The sequence below is a fragment of the Falco punctatus genome (genome assembly GCF_963210335.1).
Source record: "Falco punctatus genome assembly, chromosome: 9".
In the NCBI taxonomy this organism is placed as follows: Eukaryota; Metazoa; Chordata; class Aves; order Falconiformes; family Falconidae; genus Falco; species Falco punctatus.
In genome coordinates, this window is record NC_137589.1 from 8,431,169 (window position 1) to 8,450,539 (window position 19,371).

Here is a 19,371-nt window from a genome sequence, read left to right on the forward strand (position 1 = left end):
TTCTCATTCATTTCACTCAAACAGGGTCAGATCCATTGGAAGTGGCTTAAAAACACTTGAGAAACCAATAATACAACATTCCACTTACACCAGAAATTTTTGATGCTTAAGAAAAAGCAATGCACTACCCGGCAAAGGCATAAGACAGACTTATCTGGAAAAAGGAACACCACGTTTTCAAAGTTTTTTTATATTCACTCAACAGAGATACAGTTCAGTGCATGTCACTATCAAGCCGCTGGCAGCAGAGGAGTCTCTGGGGGTCTGCCTGGAGCCTCTGACCCTACTCCAGGTTTAATAACAAAAAACCTTTGCATAAGTGCGCTCCCTCTTTTGTAGGAAGCAGAGGTGGCTTCCCGGTGAAAAAGCTGTACCAGTGGGTTCTGTTGTGAGGTTTTGATTGGTGTGGGTTTGTTTTTGTGGGGGGGGGGGGGGGGGGGGTGGGGTGTGTGTGTGTGTGTTTTGTTTGTTTGTTTGGGTTTTTTTAATTTCTAGAAAAATATCTACTGCATTTTCTTACTCCATCCATCAGTGAGCTGCAGCCATGGTAGCTTTGGCTGAGGGCTAACTGTGATGCTGCTCATAGGGCATTCCTTGCTGCTCATAGTGGCTTGTGGTACAGCAAGGTTTGCAACCATGGATACAATCCCACTGGAAGGTTGCACAAATGTTCAGACAACATTTTGTGGCGCTCTGTCCTTGCTGTTTTTTTCTGATGGGGTATTTTAGCTACGTGCTTCAAAATAAGGAAGTTTTGCCAAACGGTTGGGAATCTTCAGGAGCTTCCACTGAGAAATGGTGGGTTTAGGCTGGTTTTCCCCAAACTGTCACAAGACACTTCTCGACAAGCTTTCCTAGAAGAGCACTGAAACAAAAGCAAAGTTCACTGATCAATTCACCTCCTCCTTTCAGAAACCAGATGCTTATAGGAAGGGATTTATTTTTTCCCTCTTTCCCTTCATCAAAGAAACTATATTCAATCAACTGGTAATAAAGGCCACATTCTAATTTTCTAATCAGTGTTTCTTTTCTGCTCTGAGATTTAAAACTAGATAGATTGAACTGAATATTGTAACAGAGCAGTTAATAACAGATACCTGACATCGAATTATGGTTAACTGCCTTGGGGTATAAGGCGATAGTTAGTGTGTGAGTGCTTAAAGCCAAGTGTAGGTCTCTTTTGGGTAAGCGCCTCGGATCCTAAAAGGAAATATTCAAAGTAGCTCGTGCCAAAGATTTATTAGACATTTACCTCAATACTATATTTTCTAGTTATCTCAGGTTTAAACAGAAAGCATGATATGGAAGGGATGAAGAATGAGAATCATCAGATATAACCCCCTATTGAAGTTTTAGGTAACAAATTGTGATTCAAAACCAAAAAAGGTGTTTGTTTTTTTTTCAAAATCAATACATGCACTTATTTACAATATGATAAACTGTTTGGATCCTGTGCTTCACTGCACAGAGTACAGCAAGTGGGAGCCTTAAAAGAAGCAGATGGTATGGGACACAAGAAAGTATGCTAACAGATACTATTGTACTACTTTTACTCTAGCTGAATGGATTATTGCCCGAGAAGGAAACCGTGATAAGACTAACAATGCTTTGTGTTTCAGAATCTGTGGTTTTTTTACATAAAAGTTTGTTTTTCAGATTTAAATCTTCTGTGCTAAGCTATTATTTTAATCTCTCTTTAATGAATGTTTTTTTCATTCTCAGTAAAGCAATCCCTGAAGATGTCTATGAGGGTTGAAAACGGTTTACTACTAAAGTCCAACTTTGTCCTCAAATGTTAGAAGATACACTGCCTTATGTACTTCAGAACGGAATTGATCTTTGGACTTTTTGTTTTAAATAAAAAAAATGGTCGTTTTATTAAGTAATAAAGTAACAAAATAGCATTACTACTTTGGACATGTACACGCTCACTAATCTGATGATCTAAACCTGTTTTGCAAATAGTAAAAAGTAATTAAGACAGACACACAGAGGGCAAGGCTGTCAAATCTGCCTAAGGGGTTTGGACACCCTCTTCCCATTAAAATGTATATTACAGAAAACACTACAGTTGTTGCCCTTGCAGCCAAATCATGGGGTGAACGTTTCTCAAGCCTCTCTGCCCCCCTCACCCATGACGATGGCTCTGTCAAGCCATGCCTGAGTCACACTGGCAGGTCACTGTGGAAATGCTTGTATGAGCGCTTCAGCTATTGTGTTCTCCAGGGCTGTAAAGTCATCCGCTTGAAAAATCCCAACTACAGGAAGAAAACCACCTTTTATCAATTAAAATCCATAGCCTTTAATTGCAATGTCGGCTTTTATGGCTTGCAATGACAAAAGCATTTGGTCATTCCAGCTAGGAAAAGACAAGGATGTATAGCATGCATGGGAGAAAAGGAGCAAAAGTTACATTTCCCTCATCCATAACCCCAGTTTAAAAATAGCTTCTCTGGTTCTTATGGCAGATATTATGTACACATGACTTGAAGAGCAAAAGACCATCTTTTCAAGGTTTTTGAAGAGCATATAATGCCTCTTATGAGCAATTAAACTTGAAAAGGACGCTAAATGCCATGCTACAGCTGCAACCCCAGAAAGCCTGCCTGGAAGACAACAGCCTAAAGCAAAACCGTAAATCCCACTTCCAGCAAACCTATTGCGAGGAAGCCAACACTACACATTCCAAATAGCACTGCTCTCTTAGCACACGTTTGTAACTACTGCAAACTTATTTCCTTGGAGGTTTTGAGCCTGGAACTTCTGAGTAATGACCGGGGATGGACAGAACTGAAAAGACCACTGGGGCCAAATGGCTGCCCCATTAAATGACTACTGTTTAGCATACCCTTGTGTGCTGGCACGGTTGTCTTAACCCTCTTGCTATCATTCATGTGCAACCAAACATCAGAGCACATAACCTCTCTGATGTGCAGCAGAACTGCTCTGTATAGCTGAATACTGGGAACGATACTCTACGACTAGCGGGGACCCCAGCACTGCACGGAAATAAACTGCAATCTGTTAGTCTTTGCACATCAGCAAAACAATGTCTCGGCTACTTTTTATTCTGCCCTCCAATAAAATTCTCCTTGTATCAATGCAATGGCAAAACACCCCTGGGAACAACACAACTGCTCTTTAACCTGTATCTGGTAATGTTGGCAATTATGCCTTTCTCAGGGAGATACGACATATCTGGATGCTGCCCACCAAAAGATGGTTAGCCATCTGCTGCTCCAGATCCAGGGTCTTAAAACTCACCTTGCACCTGGACCAAGGATTCTGAGCTTTCCTACCCGACATAGGTGGCTGCACGCTCACGAGTGTATATGCACACGCTGAATTTTAGTGGGAAGGAGTGGGCTTGCCGAAGGTAAGATAGGGATTGAGGGCACACTGGAGAATGTCTCGTGCCTTTGAAATTTCTCCTACAAATACCTTAACAAACCATGGCAATTAACATGCTGTTAGTGTTAGATACGTGCAGCCAGTGCAGGTGCTAATAATTCAAAAAGCATTTAGAGCTTTTACACCCTGGCTGAATATTTCATGATGTGCTGCATGTTTCGCTATTTACTCAGTGGGCCTCTGTCACTTCAATCTTCTCTGACTGCTTTGACTGGTGCTATAAAGCTCAACCAAGATAGAGTGACGGCTTGTCACCGGCAAACTCCACTGACTGCAGCAGCTCGCTGGGACGAGCTGTGAAGGTTGTCACGACATTCTGATGGAATCCAGCAAATGTTTTGTGACTAATACACCCAACATTTGTCGGCTACCATTAGCCATTCCCTGTGACCCTCTGTGGTCTGTGTGGATGGCATTAAGTTGTAATGAGAATTTGTTGCCTACGTGTGTTAGGCTAATGACACTCTCTTACTGATCTTTCCTTTCACAGGTTAATCAGGAATGAAATTTGTAAGGATTCAGTGCCCAGATGCACTGGGCTTCAGAGAAGACAACCCAGTGTGACAAGAGAAAGAAAACCTGCAGTTTACTCTTAAATGCTTTCACTGTCATATTCAGAAGCTGTCCCAATATTGGCTACAACCTCACACTGCCTGACCTCTCCCCTAAATCTTCAAAGAAAACCACCTATCTAACACAGTGGTTGGTACCCAGCGCTCCGTGCTAGCTTACGGGCTGAATGACAGCGCTAAGAATCCCAACAATTCTCCTTCCTTCCCTCTTGCTCTGCCCAGACGCCACTGAAGTTTTTTTATCCTCAAAAGCCTTGCTGAAGAGTTCACGTTAATTTATCAAGACTACCAAGGACAGTGAGATAGAGCTGTTTACCATAGGAATCTTGCTCATTAAAGTATCTTGATACCTCAGGACATGATCAGAATATGCTTCTGAAGGATGAACCCTCTCACAAAATGGTTAACTTCTAGACTTTTATGTGAGCAATTTAATGAGGGGGAGACAAGGCACACAGCCAATGTGTCTTCTGGTTTTAATATTTCCCATTTATATCTCCTCAAGCTGCAGAACCAGCAATCTTTGAGGGGTAGGAGAACGTACCTGAAAAAAAATAATTTTTCATTTGGAAAAAAAAATAAACCCACGGTTAAGTGGCATCATAAAATATAGGAGTGTTTTTTTGCCACTTAAATGAAGTGTGTAGCCTTTATACCTTAAGATAAAAGCTACCAATCTCGCAAGTCAAAGTTTATAAGAATACATTATTTTCTTTAAAACCCAGTTTAAAGCTAAAGAGTTTTTTCTTTCCACTGCCTTGATCTGAGTGGATCTTCTGCTACCCTGAACTTTATTAAAAAGCCAGTTGATTTTTGCTGCTGGAAAACTCTCCTTTTCTTTCCTGACACAGCTCTCTCATCTCAAAAATACTTCTGCAAGATTCCACAGTACTCTAAAAATAAATAAATAAATAGATAAATGAACATATACGTCCGACACTGTTCTTACTCCCATGGTTTGTAACACAGCTACTGCTGGTAGCAACAGTCATGGGGCTAACATATACCACCTCCTAGTATCCAAACCATTTCATTCCATTACCTTGTTAAAACCAGGTCTAAGATAACACACCGATTACTGAGTTACTCCTGTTGCTCGTGTTTGTTGCAGTGAACTTGTAGAACAGAATCAGGAAGGGAGATGTGCTATTAAATACCTGTTGTGTCGCAGATTAGTTATCACTGCTTAACTAGCACTGCATAAACTTAACCTCATAAACCCTTAACAAAGGACGTAAATTTTTAGACTACATGATGGAAATCTCCAAGGCTGAGGGACATAAATATAAACATTTGTTATGGCTAATCAGTGAGCTTCCACCTCTTCAGACCTTACCTTCATGCTTGGTTTAGCGGAGTCATGGAAAATGATCAGATTGAACTTATTTTACCAGTTTTTGCTTGAGAAATGTTCCTCCCTAGACCTCCCACCCATTGGTTTTGTTTTTTTGCTGGTCCCTATGAGAAAGCTCACAGTTTCAGCTCACGGAAGGGCAGCACTGGCAGGGGCAAGATAAATTCATCCTGAATGGCACTAGCAAAAACACGTGTGTACATTTGAGTGCATGTAGCTGCATGGGCAGAGGAGGAGATAAATGTGCACAGCCATTGTTCATCTACTTAGCATCCTATACCCAACTTCAGGAAAAAAGACAGGAGGTTTCCCCCTCAACTTCAGATAAATAATCTCATTAGGCTTCTGGAAAGGTATGCCAAAAAGCTCACTTTTTTCCGTGTCACTTAGCTGGGTCTTGACAGTCTTTGAGCAAGTTTTATGGTTTGGTTGGGAATTATTTTAGATCCTTGATCAAGAACAATCCTCAGGCTTATGAAATTCTCCTTGGCAACACACTGGAAACCCAGTGTCCTCTGATGCCTCTGATTCTTATGTGATCAGGGACACTAATGATAATGACCCTTTGCTGAGTATGCTACTTGTCTAGAGGCCTATGTCAACTACACCACTACATTCAGAGTGGACAGGGACAAACTATTTGTTTGCCTTTCAGGCCCCTTGGGCCCTGTCACATGCTATTTGTTCTTGCATTAAGAGGTACTTTGACTCAGCTGGGCTGACATTTCCTTCAAGTCAGTGTATTCCACTCATGCAGTAGCAGCTACCAAAGCATTAACTGCAGACTTGAGCCCCAGAAACAATCCTTTTAAGTGGCTTTTTTGATTCATATCCAGGGATTTTCACATTTTTACTGGTCATTCTGGAATCCAAAATGACACATTTTTCTTTTTAAAACTAGCTTTGCTATTTGATATCTGGGCAACATAGCCTCCTCATATTTAATGTGGCTGTTCATCAATAACATGCATCAAAACCTCTGACTCTGAGATGATGAACAGGTGACTTGATATCACTGCATGACACCAGAGGCATCAACTGGCTCTACTTTCCTTCTCCATCTCATGAAGAAGGAGGCCTGATCTGTGATTACTCTGCTGCTTAGAGCCTTCCTTCCTTTACCTTCCACTTCCTATTTGAATTTTACTTTTTATTGTAATAGGATGTCCTGCTGTTCACGTCTCCACAGGAGAAGTGCCTGTTCTTTCCTGTCAGAGTTTATTCTGAAATTATACCCATGGTTCTTGTGGGTTAAATGGGACAGACTTCTGTTGATGTAAAACAGATCGAAATAACCATGACAATGCAGAGTATTTTTCTAGTTAAGTTGCATTTGTAGCTCTAGCTGGAATTTGAAGGATTTGTTTCTGATTGATTAGATCCTTCCACTGTTGCACCAGTGCGAGTCTGCTCGTGTCATCTGATGCGATGCAGGACTCAGAACGGTGACTTCCTCAATGTGAATCCAGACCGTTTGTGACGTATACAAAGAATGTTTGTATGCCTACCATCTAGTTATTTAGGTTAGCAATTTATTGGCGTTTAGAGACAATAATGTCAAAAAGATGTCTTTTACTGTCTACCTGGGTCATATTAGGTAATGTAGCTTTCTACTTGTGCGTGAGAAAATCTCAGAACTGCCCACTTTCTGAGCAGGTCTGAATAAGCACCTGTCAGACCTCTTGCCATGATGTCCCAGGGAGTACCTATGATATTGCTTATGTCCTCGGTTCTACTACAGTTACAGAAGAAGTCATAAAGCTTTATCTCACGGCACAACACCCTCTTCCCTGACTTGCCCCAACCCCTGTGGAAATCTAAAATCTACACAGCGTCTTCAACATTGTCTTAACTGTAGAGCTGCTCAGAATGGGATTCTGAAGTCACGACTCTGATTACAATTTATAACTGACCTTTACACGTATTCCTCCTCCACATGCTCCAGCCTTCTTGACCCCCAGGCCCCCTCTAGATCCCAGACTACAGCTGAGGAAAAAAGTCCGCACAGTCACCAGCTGTTTCTGTGGGAGGGACAGGGGTGAAGCTGGCTTTGAAAAGGAGCTTTTAAAGTAAATTTAGGAAAAACATTGCAAAGATAAATATCAGCTACAGACATGACAGTGCTTTAGCTGATTTACCTCTGGTGTGCTTTCAGCTGACATACAGTAAAGATTTCTGGGCAGGAAAGCAAGTACCTGTCACTTTAGGTAATTTACGAGGAAACAAAGCAGCAGATAATACAGCCCACCTTTGTTTCTCGGGAAGGAGGAGAGTGTTTGGCCATTGCACACAAAGCTTAGCAGAGTCCTCTTCTCCTTCCATCCACGCTGCCTTATTTTGCACCTTGAACCAAAGCTAAGGCAGTGTGGATAAAGGGTCAGGCAAGGAGGCGGTTGGGTCCGGGGAGAGGCTGAGGGTGCCAACACAGGGCTGGTGAATAAATTTAGCAGCAAGGGAGGAAGGAAACAATGTCTGGATGTGGAAGCCTGGCAAGTTCTCCACTCACTGCTCGACCTGTGTTTAGCAATTCTGATGTGCTACTGAGCAGACAGCTCAGGCTCAGGACGACTACTCTCCCTCAGTCCCTCTTCAGCAGGCAATGAAAGCAGGCTCTACTTTGAAAATCTTCCCCCATCATGCAAACTGACACAGGCATGCTTTTCAAAAACCCACAGCCAATCTGTTGATCATTACTTATTTACAAAGGCCTTCGGGCAGAAAGTCCTGTAAAAACCATACTTGATACGGTATACACTAGCTTTTTCTGCTTGTGGAAAAAAGTACCCCTAAGGCTACCTCAAACCATCACTTTCTATTGCACATAAAATGTACCGTGTAACACTAAAGTATTTAATATATATGGTATAATATATCTACAGGAAAGGCATTTGTGTAGAAGTATGTTACCCTGTATTTGGTAATTTGATGTTTTGCTGAAGGCTATGACTTGAAAAAGCCTGCACCTAGTACAGAGGACCTGTCATCTCAGTACCCAAGAGCCAATAGAATAAAGAAGTACCCTTAAGCAGCAAAACTTTGACACAGCTTTGAAGCATATGAAAACAGTATAACTCCCCAGAATTATTATTACTCAAGATCAAAGAAATGAGGCATACTTTACATAGCAAACAGGGACAGTGTGTTCAGCTCCAAATGTTTCAGCTCTTTCTCTCTCTCTCCCTCTCTTTTTATATCTACTTCCCCAAAATTAGGATTTGAGGGCAGGGGGGGGAATCTCCCACATGTTTAAACTTGAAGTGGTTAAAACCATTAGCACCAGATAAGACGACTGTCCAAAGGTAAGTAAATTGAAAATGATGCTAGCATGACAACTGGCACCATAAAAATGAGAAGCTTGCCAGTATGTTCGTTTTATTCTTCCTCATAAACTGTAAACAAGCATGTAAATCAGTGTCATATGGGCAAGGCTGAGCTAAGGGGAAGGCAGAGAACTTTTAATGATACATTTAACAGAAATAGATGGTCAATAGGGGAAAAAAAAAAGCCACAGCTGGGTGCATTTTCCTCTGCGAATCAATCTCACTTTTGGTTCTGTAGCCGAAACAGAGATGAAGATGACCTGTAGAACTTATGTCCTTGAATATGCCCTGTATTGCAGTAACAATAAACAAATATGGATGCTTCTGGAAATGGCCAAAGAAAATTCCAGTCTACTGACTGAAATACAAAGAGGAATATTGCCTAGGTGTATCCAGAATTCTTACAGGAATGAAAGCATTGTCAACAATAAAAGCAATGTCATGAGTGACATTATATACAGAAAGACCTATATATTCATTATTTTTTTTTTCACTTAACCTTTGTGACTGCAGAGCAATTACAGTTACACGTACACCCAAACTGCATGACTCTGTTTATATATGTAAATGAGTTTACATTTTTCTCTGTGTGTGCATATCTCTCTATCTATTTATCTATCTATGCAGTGGGAAATCTCTGCTATGGTATTTAGTTCTGGGTACAATTATGGACTGAGGTTCTACCCTGGCTACTTTAGATATGCAAAACCAGAGCAGGAACAGCCTCCTTGCAGAAAAATCCATGTCTCTGACCTGATCCTGTTCTGACTGACTTGAGAAAGCAAAGGGTGAAGCGCAGCGAGACAGAATGCAGGTGCCCTATTATTTTAATAGATTCCAATTTCGTGTCGCAGTTCTAGTTTTAACGAATCTCTTAGAGGTAATTTGTCCTAGGCAAGGAAACTACCTAGTTATACAAAGGCGTACCGGTGTAAAATAATGTACACATAGCAACAGGGGAAAAATATCACTAACACGATGATGTTTTCATCACCCACTTTTAGAGTATATACTATACCCTCTTAAAAATCCCTGTATTTCATAATTAATGTGCTTTTAGCCTGACTAAAACAGCATTAGTTTTGAACTTTGCTTTGGCAAGTACATAGATTATTAGACTTTTTTATCAGTCTAAATCAATTAACAGAAATTTGATTTCAATCGACAGGATAAAAGGAAGGTAATATTCAGGTTCATTTTTGATTGTGATGATACATCTCACATATGGCCTTAAGTACAGAAAATAGTACTCCGAGGGAATCCAACAAAAAGAGAATTGCCGGAGGCAAACTAACCACACGAGTTCCCCTGATTGGTTCCCGCTATCATTAGTGCCACTGCTGTTTAAGAACTACACACGGACAGGACAGGGTGACAGCTCAGACTTTAAAGCCTATGTATTTTTCAAACAGCTTTTCAAACTGTTTTTTTATGACAGAATTTTTTTCAGCTCTATCATTAACTGCTGACAAGCTGACAGAATAAATACTTCAGCCTTTCAGAAACCATCTAACAATCTTTTTTTTTTTTTTTTTTCTCCCCACCCCCTCCCCTTATTTTTGATGGGGGGTGGGGGGGGAGGAGAAGAGGAAGGAAGGAAGGAGATGAAGATATGAGCTTCTCGCAGTCTTACCTCATCAGTTTGGGTGAGGAGTTGGGTGAATTTCGCATGCCTCCGTTTCGCTGCTTTTTTTTGGGTGATAATGTCGAGGGCTGCTCATCTTCAACTGGAAATATAAGGAACTCATGAGATTAAGTACTGCTCGAAGTGCAATATGAAATACAAGTGAAGTAGCAAAGAACACACACTCTATGTCCATTCACGCACTGATACTTCATTGCTAACATAAGCCCAACAGTAATAAAAATCAAATACATGTTAGTCAAAGAGATTGGTTTGAAGGAGAAGCAGGGAAGAATACCAGGGTTTTGAACACAGGCGTTCAAATTGGTTTCATACTTCAAAAACAAAGGGGGGCGGGGGGGATGACCACATTCGGGTTATTCTTAAGAGTTATTTTCAGTTAATCTGCGCTACAGAAAAGTAGAATTAGTGCTCTGCTATATTCCCAGAAAGATAAAGTACTATTTGCAATACCAACATAACAGCTGCCAGCCTGCTTTTGCTAATGAACCAGACACCAGTTGGTTCTTGCTTCTCACATGCCAAACAACAGAGTCTTCATGAAGAGATGTAAAATATTCAATGCCTTGATGTTCAATGATTCAGTTAGTCGGGAATGTGAACGCAGCCTGCCATTGTGCACGGATCTCCAGCACAAGTCAGACCTCGTCGCTCTACCCTTCTCACAGAAGCCAGTTTTAACAGGAGTGAACAGAATGAGGTTGAATGGAAGTGGGGAGACAATACCTGTATAACAGAGTATGCATGAGTTATGCAATCTTTTAATGAGGATGAGGTGCATTTTCAATGACAGATCAATTTCCAGATGTAAAATCACTTATGGTTTTGCCAATTGTAAACTACTCTTGGATAACCTATGTCACAATAAGTATTGCTTAAGAAATGCAGCTTCCTAACAAGTCATCTATAAGAATTTACCATCACCTGTTTCAGGATTGGTACTGCGCTTGATAACCTGCGCATGAGGTTGACATGTGCTATCAAAGGGAATTTTCTTATGCCTGCTTTCTAAAACTCATACTGATGCTGAATTATTCTAATATAAAGAAGGAAAAGTTCACTTTTTTCCCTATCCTATTGTTAACGGAAAAATTAACTAGAAGATAATATAACTGATGCCTAGGAAGCTGTTACTCTAAAGTTAAAAGGAAAGAGATTAGTAGCCATAGTAGTAGCTATATTAAAAGAGCTTAACAGACATTAGCAGTGCACAAGCAGAGGCTGGAAAAAAAAATAAAAATCTAGTTGCCATGAGCTCTGCAGAAACAAACCCAAAAGCTGGATATATGTCACCTACCCTAGACTTATCTAGCAAGAACTTCAGTAATATCCTTCTGCTATATCCCTCCTCAACACCATTTTATTACAGACTGCACCCTAGCCTGTCATGTCTGTTTGCCCAAGTCTGCTGTGGAACTTCATTTTGCCTTGGTCAAGACCATAGGAGCGGCCCTTGAAAAGACAGATGTGGTATCTTCTTAAATGACCTGGCATCACCTGACACAGCAAGGGCATCAAAACAAAAGAAAGCATTGCAAAAGCAAAACAGGCCAAAAAAAAAAAAAAAAAAAAAAAAAGCTAACCCCAAAATAAATGCCCCAAAGAGTAGTGTAAAAGGTAATAGATCAGAGCACCAACTGACACTGGTAATAACTTAATTCACTAACTTATCTTTCTTTTCTTCTTGGGCAGCATCCTCAAAGCCAAAGCCACTTCCTTCTCATTAGATTTTTCTTCCCCCCCTCCCCCCCCCCCCCCCCCCCAAGTCAGTCCTATGGTGGAAATGCTTATTGATGATTAGTCAAGTACCATTCTTTGTTTATCTGAGTGATAAATAAGCCCACAGAAAATTCTCAAAAAATATACAAATTGAAATTTTCTTTCTGTGATAGTTTGTTTGGATTAAACTAGATCACTTCAATATTTAGCAATTTGTAACGTGAAGCGAATATGCACAGAATCACTTTGTAAGTAATACCTTTATATTTCTAATTATAACGAAGTGCAAGTGTTTGTGCATTTCAGAACACCCTCTGCAAACCACTCTCTTGGAAATGGCCTAGTGTTGTCTTAAACTTGTCTATCACAAAGTTATTTGCGTGCTATTCCACACAGACAATAGGTTGCTTTCAAGACATACACTGTGCTCTTGTTCTTTATAGGATATAAATATTCAGTTTCAATCTGATGACTCCACCATTTAAAAGATCAAAGGAACAATAACAACGCAAAACGATCCTTCCAAAAACCAGCTACAAGTCCTATGTTTTGCTCTCTTGGTACTAAAAATTCTAAATTTCACTTAATTTCATCTGCTACCACGGGGTTACAGAAAGTTTGTCAAGACTTTCAGCATTGTACCATAAGTGTATTGTTATCCTATTTTAACAGTTTAAGGAAGATATATAGCCCCAAGGACCATGTGCAAAATCTTGCATTAACGCAAGTCAACTGTAGATCATGTTATAGCTGCAAATATTTCTATGAACAATAGAAAACACTGTTAAGCCAGAGTATTTTCCACATTTTGAGCTAGCTAATAAGACTCCAGTCTGATCCTTTCAAATACTGAAAGTTACTACAATAAGGATCTTTTGTACTATATGGTCCAAGATTTGTGTTCTCCAGTGCTGCCAGGTGACGCTACCCTGCCATCCAATTCAAAACCAAAGTCTCAGTAATCATCCACAATAACCATGTCTAGACCTAGATTTCTAGCAGCCTGCCCTTATTTTTGGTACCTCATCTACAATAACTAAGCTCCCTCTTTTGATATGCTCTTGTCGTATTCAAACTATGCTACTGTCACCAACTGCCTGGGAAGTTCAAGGTTAATGTGGCTCACTAGTTAATACCTGTTAGCAAAGCATTCCGAGGGATCTCGTGTTGTTGCTAAAGCAATGCCTTGCTGAAGCAAGGATGCAATTTATTCTCATTGCAGCAAGGAAAGGTGATCTATCTTAATCATATCACATCCAGACAAGATTTTGTTTTTCAATGAAACCTGTGCACAGAGTTTACAGGGCGTCTGCAGCATGGAAACGCAGCTCCATAAGAGTGGGGGAAGGGAATACACGAAGCCGAAATATTTGAATGGTATATAATGGACACCACTACCTATGGCTTGGTTCCCTGAAGTGTTGCCCTGCCACCTCACAAGTGGCTTCTCAGTAGTCATCAGGATATAGAACATATTTAATTATTATCTTTCAGATGCTCTTATCAACGTCCTGAATATTTAAAGAAATAGATCCAGCAAAATTTTTAGTAAAGCCATAAAAAAAAACATTTTAGTTTCATGGTTCCTGTGTCTGCATTAATTTAAAAGGGAGTCTTAAATTTGCTTGTTCTTATGAAAGACACCCATATCTGAATTGTGGGCTGTGACACATAACTCAGCTCTGACGTATGATTGACCTAGTGCTTTTGTTAATGACAATGAGTCCCCAGTTTTAGTTATTTTTAATATCTTTATGCTACAGCGTTTGTATTAAAGCACACTCATATTACATTATGCAGCCTTTCTATACCAGCTTTCATGAAAATTGCAAATAAGTTTAAGAACTGGACACAGAATTTTACAGAATCAGACCTCGATCCATCCTGTGAGTCCTTACAAAACCCAAGAGCTTGCTGCACACCCGTAAGTATAACGCTTAATGTGCTGTTGTAACAACCAGTGCTCGCTTGTCTAATCACAGAGAATCTTAACAGTTTTGCAGTTCAGGAAGACTCAGTGCTAGAAAAGTGTCAGAGGAGTCTAATGAGGCTTCAGATGTTCCGGTTTATGTTGGAGTTTAATTTGAAGTTACACTGATATTTTAACATGTTTGATTATTCTTGAGTAAAAAGGATTCATTATTTCAATGACATAACCTCCAGACAATGTTCCATGAATTGATTTAAGATGTGCTGGTAACTTTAAGAGACTTAATGTGGAGCTGAACATCTGTGACAACATATTACTTGACTTTTATCCTCATTCCATTTCTTAAGCAAAATAAAGGGAATGTCTTTCAGAAACAGTGGACAAGTTTGTAACTTTTTTCTTTGTAATTTTGTTACTATGTTTTAAATAAATTTGTCTCCTTCACTGCCTCGCTGAGGTCACTACCAGAAGAGACACTGTTTTGTAGGACCCAAAAAGAGCTGGAATTTGAAAAAACACCTATGCTACCAAACATCCCGTGAACTGGAATACCTGGTAAACTCATTCTGCCTAGCACGTAAACGCTTCTGAGCAAATAAACCATACGAAAGGTAAAGCACAAACCACCCAGAAACATTAGTTGACTAGCTATCTCGATTAACGTATTAATCACCACATCTGGAGAAACCCACATCTGTAAGCACTTAACAGAGCATTAGTAATGTCATAGTCACATTGAACACAGACTGCAAAACCATGCACAAACCAATCTGTATTGCTTTATGCATCCAACTACGGGGCTACCTACGGAGATCTTGGTTCAACCCGGGCTTTTGGGAGTAGTAGCGGTATTTTACAGGCAAGCTGAGTGCCCTTTGCAATCTACAGTATGTAGATTTTCCTTGTTCAACAGAACTCAGTAAGTTAAGGTGCAGCAGCGAGGGGTTGTTGGGTAGGAAGAGGCTCCCTTTACGGTTATTAACAAGTGGAACAGGTTCCGGGATTCCTTCAGTGGACTTGGCACCAACCAGTGCATTAGTACTTGCATTCTTGAATTGATATGAACATTTTGGGTAACTTGATCTAGCTGCATTCTTTACTTCTAAATAATAAGAAAAAATTTAAATTAATGTCTTTGTATTAAAAATTATTTCAAACCACAGGCATGAATCAATTTTGCTATTATGTGGAATTACAGACTTTAAAGCTTAAAGTATCAGTTTCTACAGCTGAAATAAAGGTTTATACCTGCAGCTTTCTTAAGTTTTTTTCTAAAAATGGCTTTTTATAAAAGAATACTTATAAAAGGATTATTCCACAATATTATCATCTTTAAGCAATAATCCCATCCTAGGGTAAGTGTGTCTGAGGCAACACTTATTTCCCACATGTTGATAAAGGCTCTGAGATTTACTAGCTGTGAAAGATGTTTATTCCTTTGAATCTACTGAAAATGACAGGGGAGGTAGAGCACTCTGCTGCTATTAAAATAAATAAGGAATTACAGCAAAAATGAAGGTCAAAACTTCAAAATTGTGTAAGCACACTTATGGAATTAAACTGATTTTTAGGAACCTACACAAAAGGCTGGGCATTCAGAGGTGCTGACTACTATAAATTTTAGGAGGTTGCACATAGCCCATCTCAAAGGAAAATGAAGAAATCTAATTCCTAAATACAGACTTGGCTTGAAACTGTGATTCTTAGTCCTCCATTTCTCATATATCAAAGCTAATTAAAGAAAAATCCCATATGAATACCTCTAACGAATGCCATCCCCCATAAAAGACAATAATAAAATGTTTTTCTATTGAAAATATGCAGTAATGATTGGCTAATGCTGGTTTAATTCTGAAATAGAAGTCTTTTAGAGAACAAGGTATATTGCGGAGCCACTAAGATGTCATATTCTGTTATGTAATATGAGGTGAGGAGGTGAGGTACGGAGCAGCCTGTGGACTGATAATCTTGCGGCATTATTTCCATATGTTTCAACAGTCCTAAAGTTTCCATGGAGAACTTTGACCACACAATACCTTCAAATTATTTGAGGAGGTTAGCATGTATTTTGGCATCTTTGTCTAGTTTACCATCAGCTAGAAATGCTACCTGAGAAAGGGAAAGACACATAAATAGCGTCCACACCTGCCATTTGTGTTCAAGTGCAAAATCTGTCTCCCTCTCATTTGAACACACTTTTACCAGGTCCAACTATTTTGTGACAAAGTAGCCATTCCCATTCAATGCTCTCTGAATTGACGGCTCGCTACAGCTCTGACCGAGGTGGACAGAATAATCGCTGAGAACAGAACCAGTCTAACTCATGGTGTTATTCTGCTCATCACTAAGAGTAGTAACATTTAAAGTATAATAATAATAATAGACACTTGTTAGAGTTCACAAAGATTTTAAATCATTGGAGGGTAGCGTGTATCTTTCCTCAGCAAAACTGCCAAAAAAAAAGCTCTGTATCATACTGGATACAGTACTTGAAAATTATCAATCTTACCTCAGAGTTGTAAGGGTTTTGTCGTATCTTGTACTTCCATCTTTGATATCCCTCCAGTACAACAATTTTCAGATGATAAAATATATCTGCAGAGACCTATCTCCCTACGCAAGCCACTGGTCAAGTGTATATTTGAACACTTTGAAATGCATCAACTCAGTTCTATTTTTAAACTACAGGCAGTAATACTGGAAATAATCTTTATAAAACCACCTGCCTACAACAAAGTATCTTCACATACAATGAAAGAAGACCAAAATATATTAATAATACATATCCACCCTCCTCTGACCAAGTTTAAGAAACATCATAATATTTTTACAGTCTCTTCTGGAGATCAGTAAGTGATGGTTTCAGACACCACACCTGACTATTAAGCACTAAACTTCTATAACAGTATGGTTTATGGCATATTCCATGCAGACATAAGCAAGCTTTCCCAAGATTTTGTGCTTGCAGTGCCACAGCATGAGCCAGAACTAAAATACCTTGTCTTTCAGTATGGCGTAACAGCTTGAGCTTGGCATCGTACTTAATAGCATCACATGATCTTGTTCAGCATGAAGGCAGGCTGAGCTGCTTAAAACGTATCCTACTTCCCCTTATTTCCAGCAGCGTGGGTAAGTACTACCATGGAAAATCAAAACATTAAACAAGGGGAACAACAGAGCTGCCATTTTTTTGTCAAATTATTCCAGATTTCGAAGTTCCAACTACCAGTTTCATGCCATGAACTCTAACCTCCTGCCCCTGACGAGAGCTCAGCTGCCTCAGATGAAAATGGAAGAAGCCCCACACTGGATGACTATGAAATACCTTGCCCATAGGACAAGCTTTTTTTCTGACTCCAACAGTTTATGGCTTGGGTCTTTTTACTCGGTCTTGAAAAGCAAGGACTACAGTATAATAGCTGAACAACCTATCTTTGGTAGAGATGATTATCTTTCTCCATTCCTCTAATACAATTACATGTTTTCTGCCTTAGAAGAGTAAAACTGGTTATTTTTCATCTAAATAGCCTGTCAAGTTGTACATGCCCACTGTGCCACAAACACAAGCCCGTCAGGATACACATGGGGCGCCCAGTGCAAGCACAGAGGTGCAATTTTGAACACAAGGTATTACTGTGCTTTCAGATTAAGCACTATTACACAACTAAGTGAGAAACACCGTCACTTCTGAAGATACGTACTATAACGTGCGGAATCTAAACCACATTTTTTCTAGCATCCTGTTGTTCAGCAAGGGCAGGTTTTTTTATTACAAATTTCTTTAAATAATCTGATTGGGTGCTTGCACCACTATGTGGGCTGATTTCCATAGAAAACATATTTGGGAAACAAAGATTGCTGTTAATTATATGGAACTAAATACATCCTCACGTACTGTCTCTGCCTCAGTAGGTTTGGCAACCAAACCGTCAGGACTGGGGTAATTTGGTGCACCGCTGTGCAACGTCAAACCACAATGTCCAAATCCACAAGGGTTCTCTTCCAAGTATGCGATGAGTTCAGCACCAGCAAGTCTACTAAAACAGAATTATTCGCTAGTCGTAGATAAGTTTCTTTTCATCTAATATGACACATGCCTTTATCCTCAATGCACGTGGTCACTAGACGAGTGTGCTGCTTGCATTCTTTATTCTGCCAAAGTTCATTAGAACTATTCGGGAGACTTGTGATGTATCCATAAGGCATTATTATTAACTAAGAACAGACACACTTACTGGTTATTTCGAGAGCAAATTTTGAATAACTTTTGGAGAACAGCAAGCAATAAGGAAGAAGATAGGAGTAGAGTGAGAAATTCCCTGTTTTCTGTAGTATTTCCTAATTGCACCCTGAGTGAACACTACCTGCTTTTGGAAAATGCTGTGCAGAACTTGCCCCAGAAACCTGTCAACATCAGACAGATACAAAACAAGGTCTACAAAACGTGAGCTATGAATGCAATTTATGTAAAAGTATTTTGAAGCTGCAAGCATTCCTGTTCCTTCCCCCCACTCTCATGAACTCCCTTTCAAGCTCAGTGAATATACACTTGCCTACAGACTGCATTAGGGAATCATGCCTGTTTCTATTTCTATACGTTTTATTTATTATAATGAAGATAATTTGAAATGCAATCTGCAACTCCCTGAACATTTTTAAAACAACCAACGTAGTTAATCTAATGCCTATGGCAATCTCTATTTATTCTTTGTGAGCCTACACTTGCCATAACTTAAAACCGGGCTGAGCTTTAATTTAAATGAAACAAGGCAGAATACCAGTACAGTGCTTTCAACAAAATGGCTGAAACTGGCTTCAGCATGATTTGCCTGGAAGGGAAGATGAAAATGTGTTTTAAAGGAGAAAAAAATATCCTGACCAAAACCAGACATTCTAAACAACCACCACTGATACCCACTGCTCCCTTCCTCCCCCATCTCGATCAGCTGCTAGGCTTTCAGCACCGTTTTCCGCCAGACACTAGCACAGTGTTTTCCTTCGCAGTCAGCCATCAGCCAGAGCTGTCACTTGCAGATACTTCATTTTTGTTTCAGTCTAATTCCTACTGCACCCCCTTAATCTCTGCAGCCAGTAACGCCATGTCGCTGCACAGCTATGCCAGACCCAGCGCGAGAAGTCTAGATAGTGTCTGCAACAGTTCAACTGTCTCGGTTTGAAAAAAAGATTTTCATCCTCCCCCCTACAATTTCACCCTTCTCCTTCTCCTAAGCATCTTCCCAGCTGACCTCCAAAGGAGCAATCACCCTTCTGCAATCTGGCATGTCTTCCACAGAGCTGGCCTTTCAGGGGGCGAGTGGAGACAAGCTGCAGCTCTGTATGGCTAAATGCAAATAATCAATATGTTGATTGAGCTGCTGGCTCCCCGGGTCCGTTCCGATGGGAGCGACAGCGAGCGTGCC

General features: G+C 40.0%; 1 protein-coding gene across 15 annotated transcripts in view; it reads right to left on the reverse strand.

Annotated features, from left to right (window-relative positions):
- KCNMA1 (potassium calcium-activated channel subfamily M alpha 1) overlaps nt 1-19,371 on the reverse strand; it is a 555,223-nt gene that overhangs the window by 109,397 nt on the left and 426,455 nt on the right. For 10 of the 15 annotated variants that reach the window (XM_080403227.1, XM_080403225.1, XM_080403230.1 and 7 more), the window contains 2 exons: nt 14,760-15,053; nt 10,291-10,384 (listed from right to left, as the gene is read on the reverse strand). In XM_080403227.1, coding sequence (XP_080259353.1) covers nt 10,291-10,384; nt 14,760-15,053 — 388 coding nt within the window. The remainder of the gene's footprint in view (nt 1-10,290; nt 10,385-14,759; nt 15,054-19,371) is intronic. The other 5 variants (XM_080403222.1, XM_080403221.1, XM_080403220.1 and 2 more) reach the window with 1 other exon arrangement.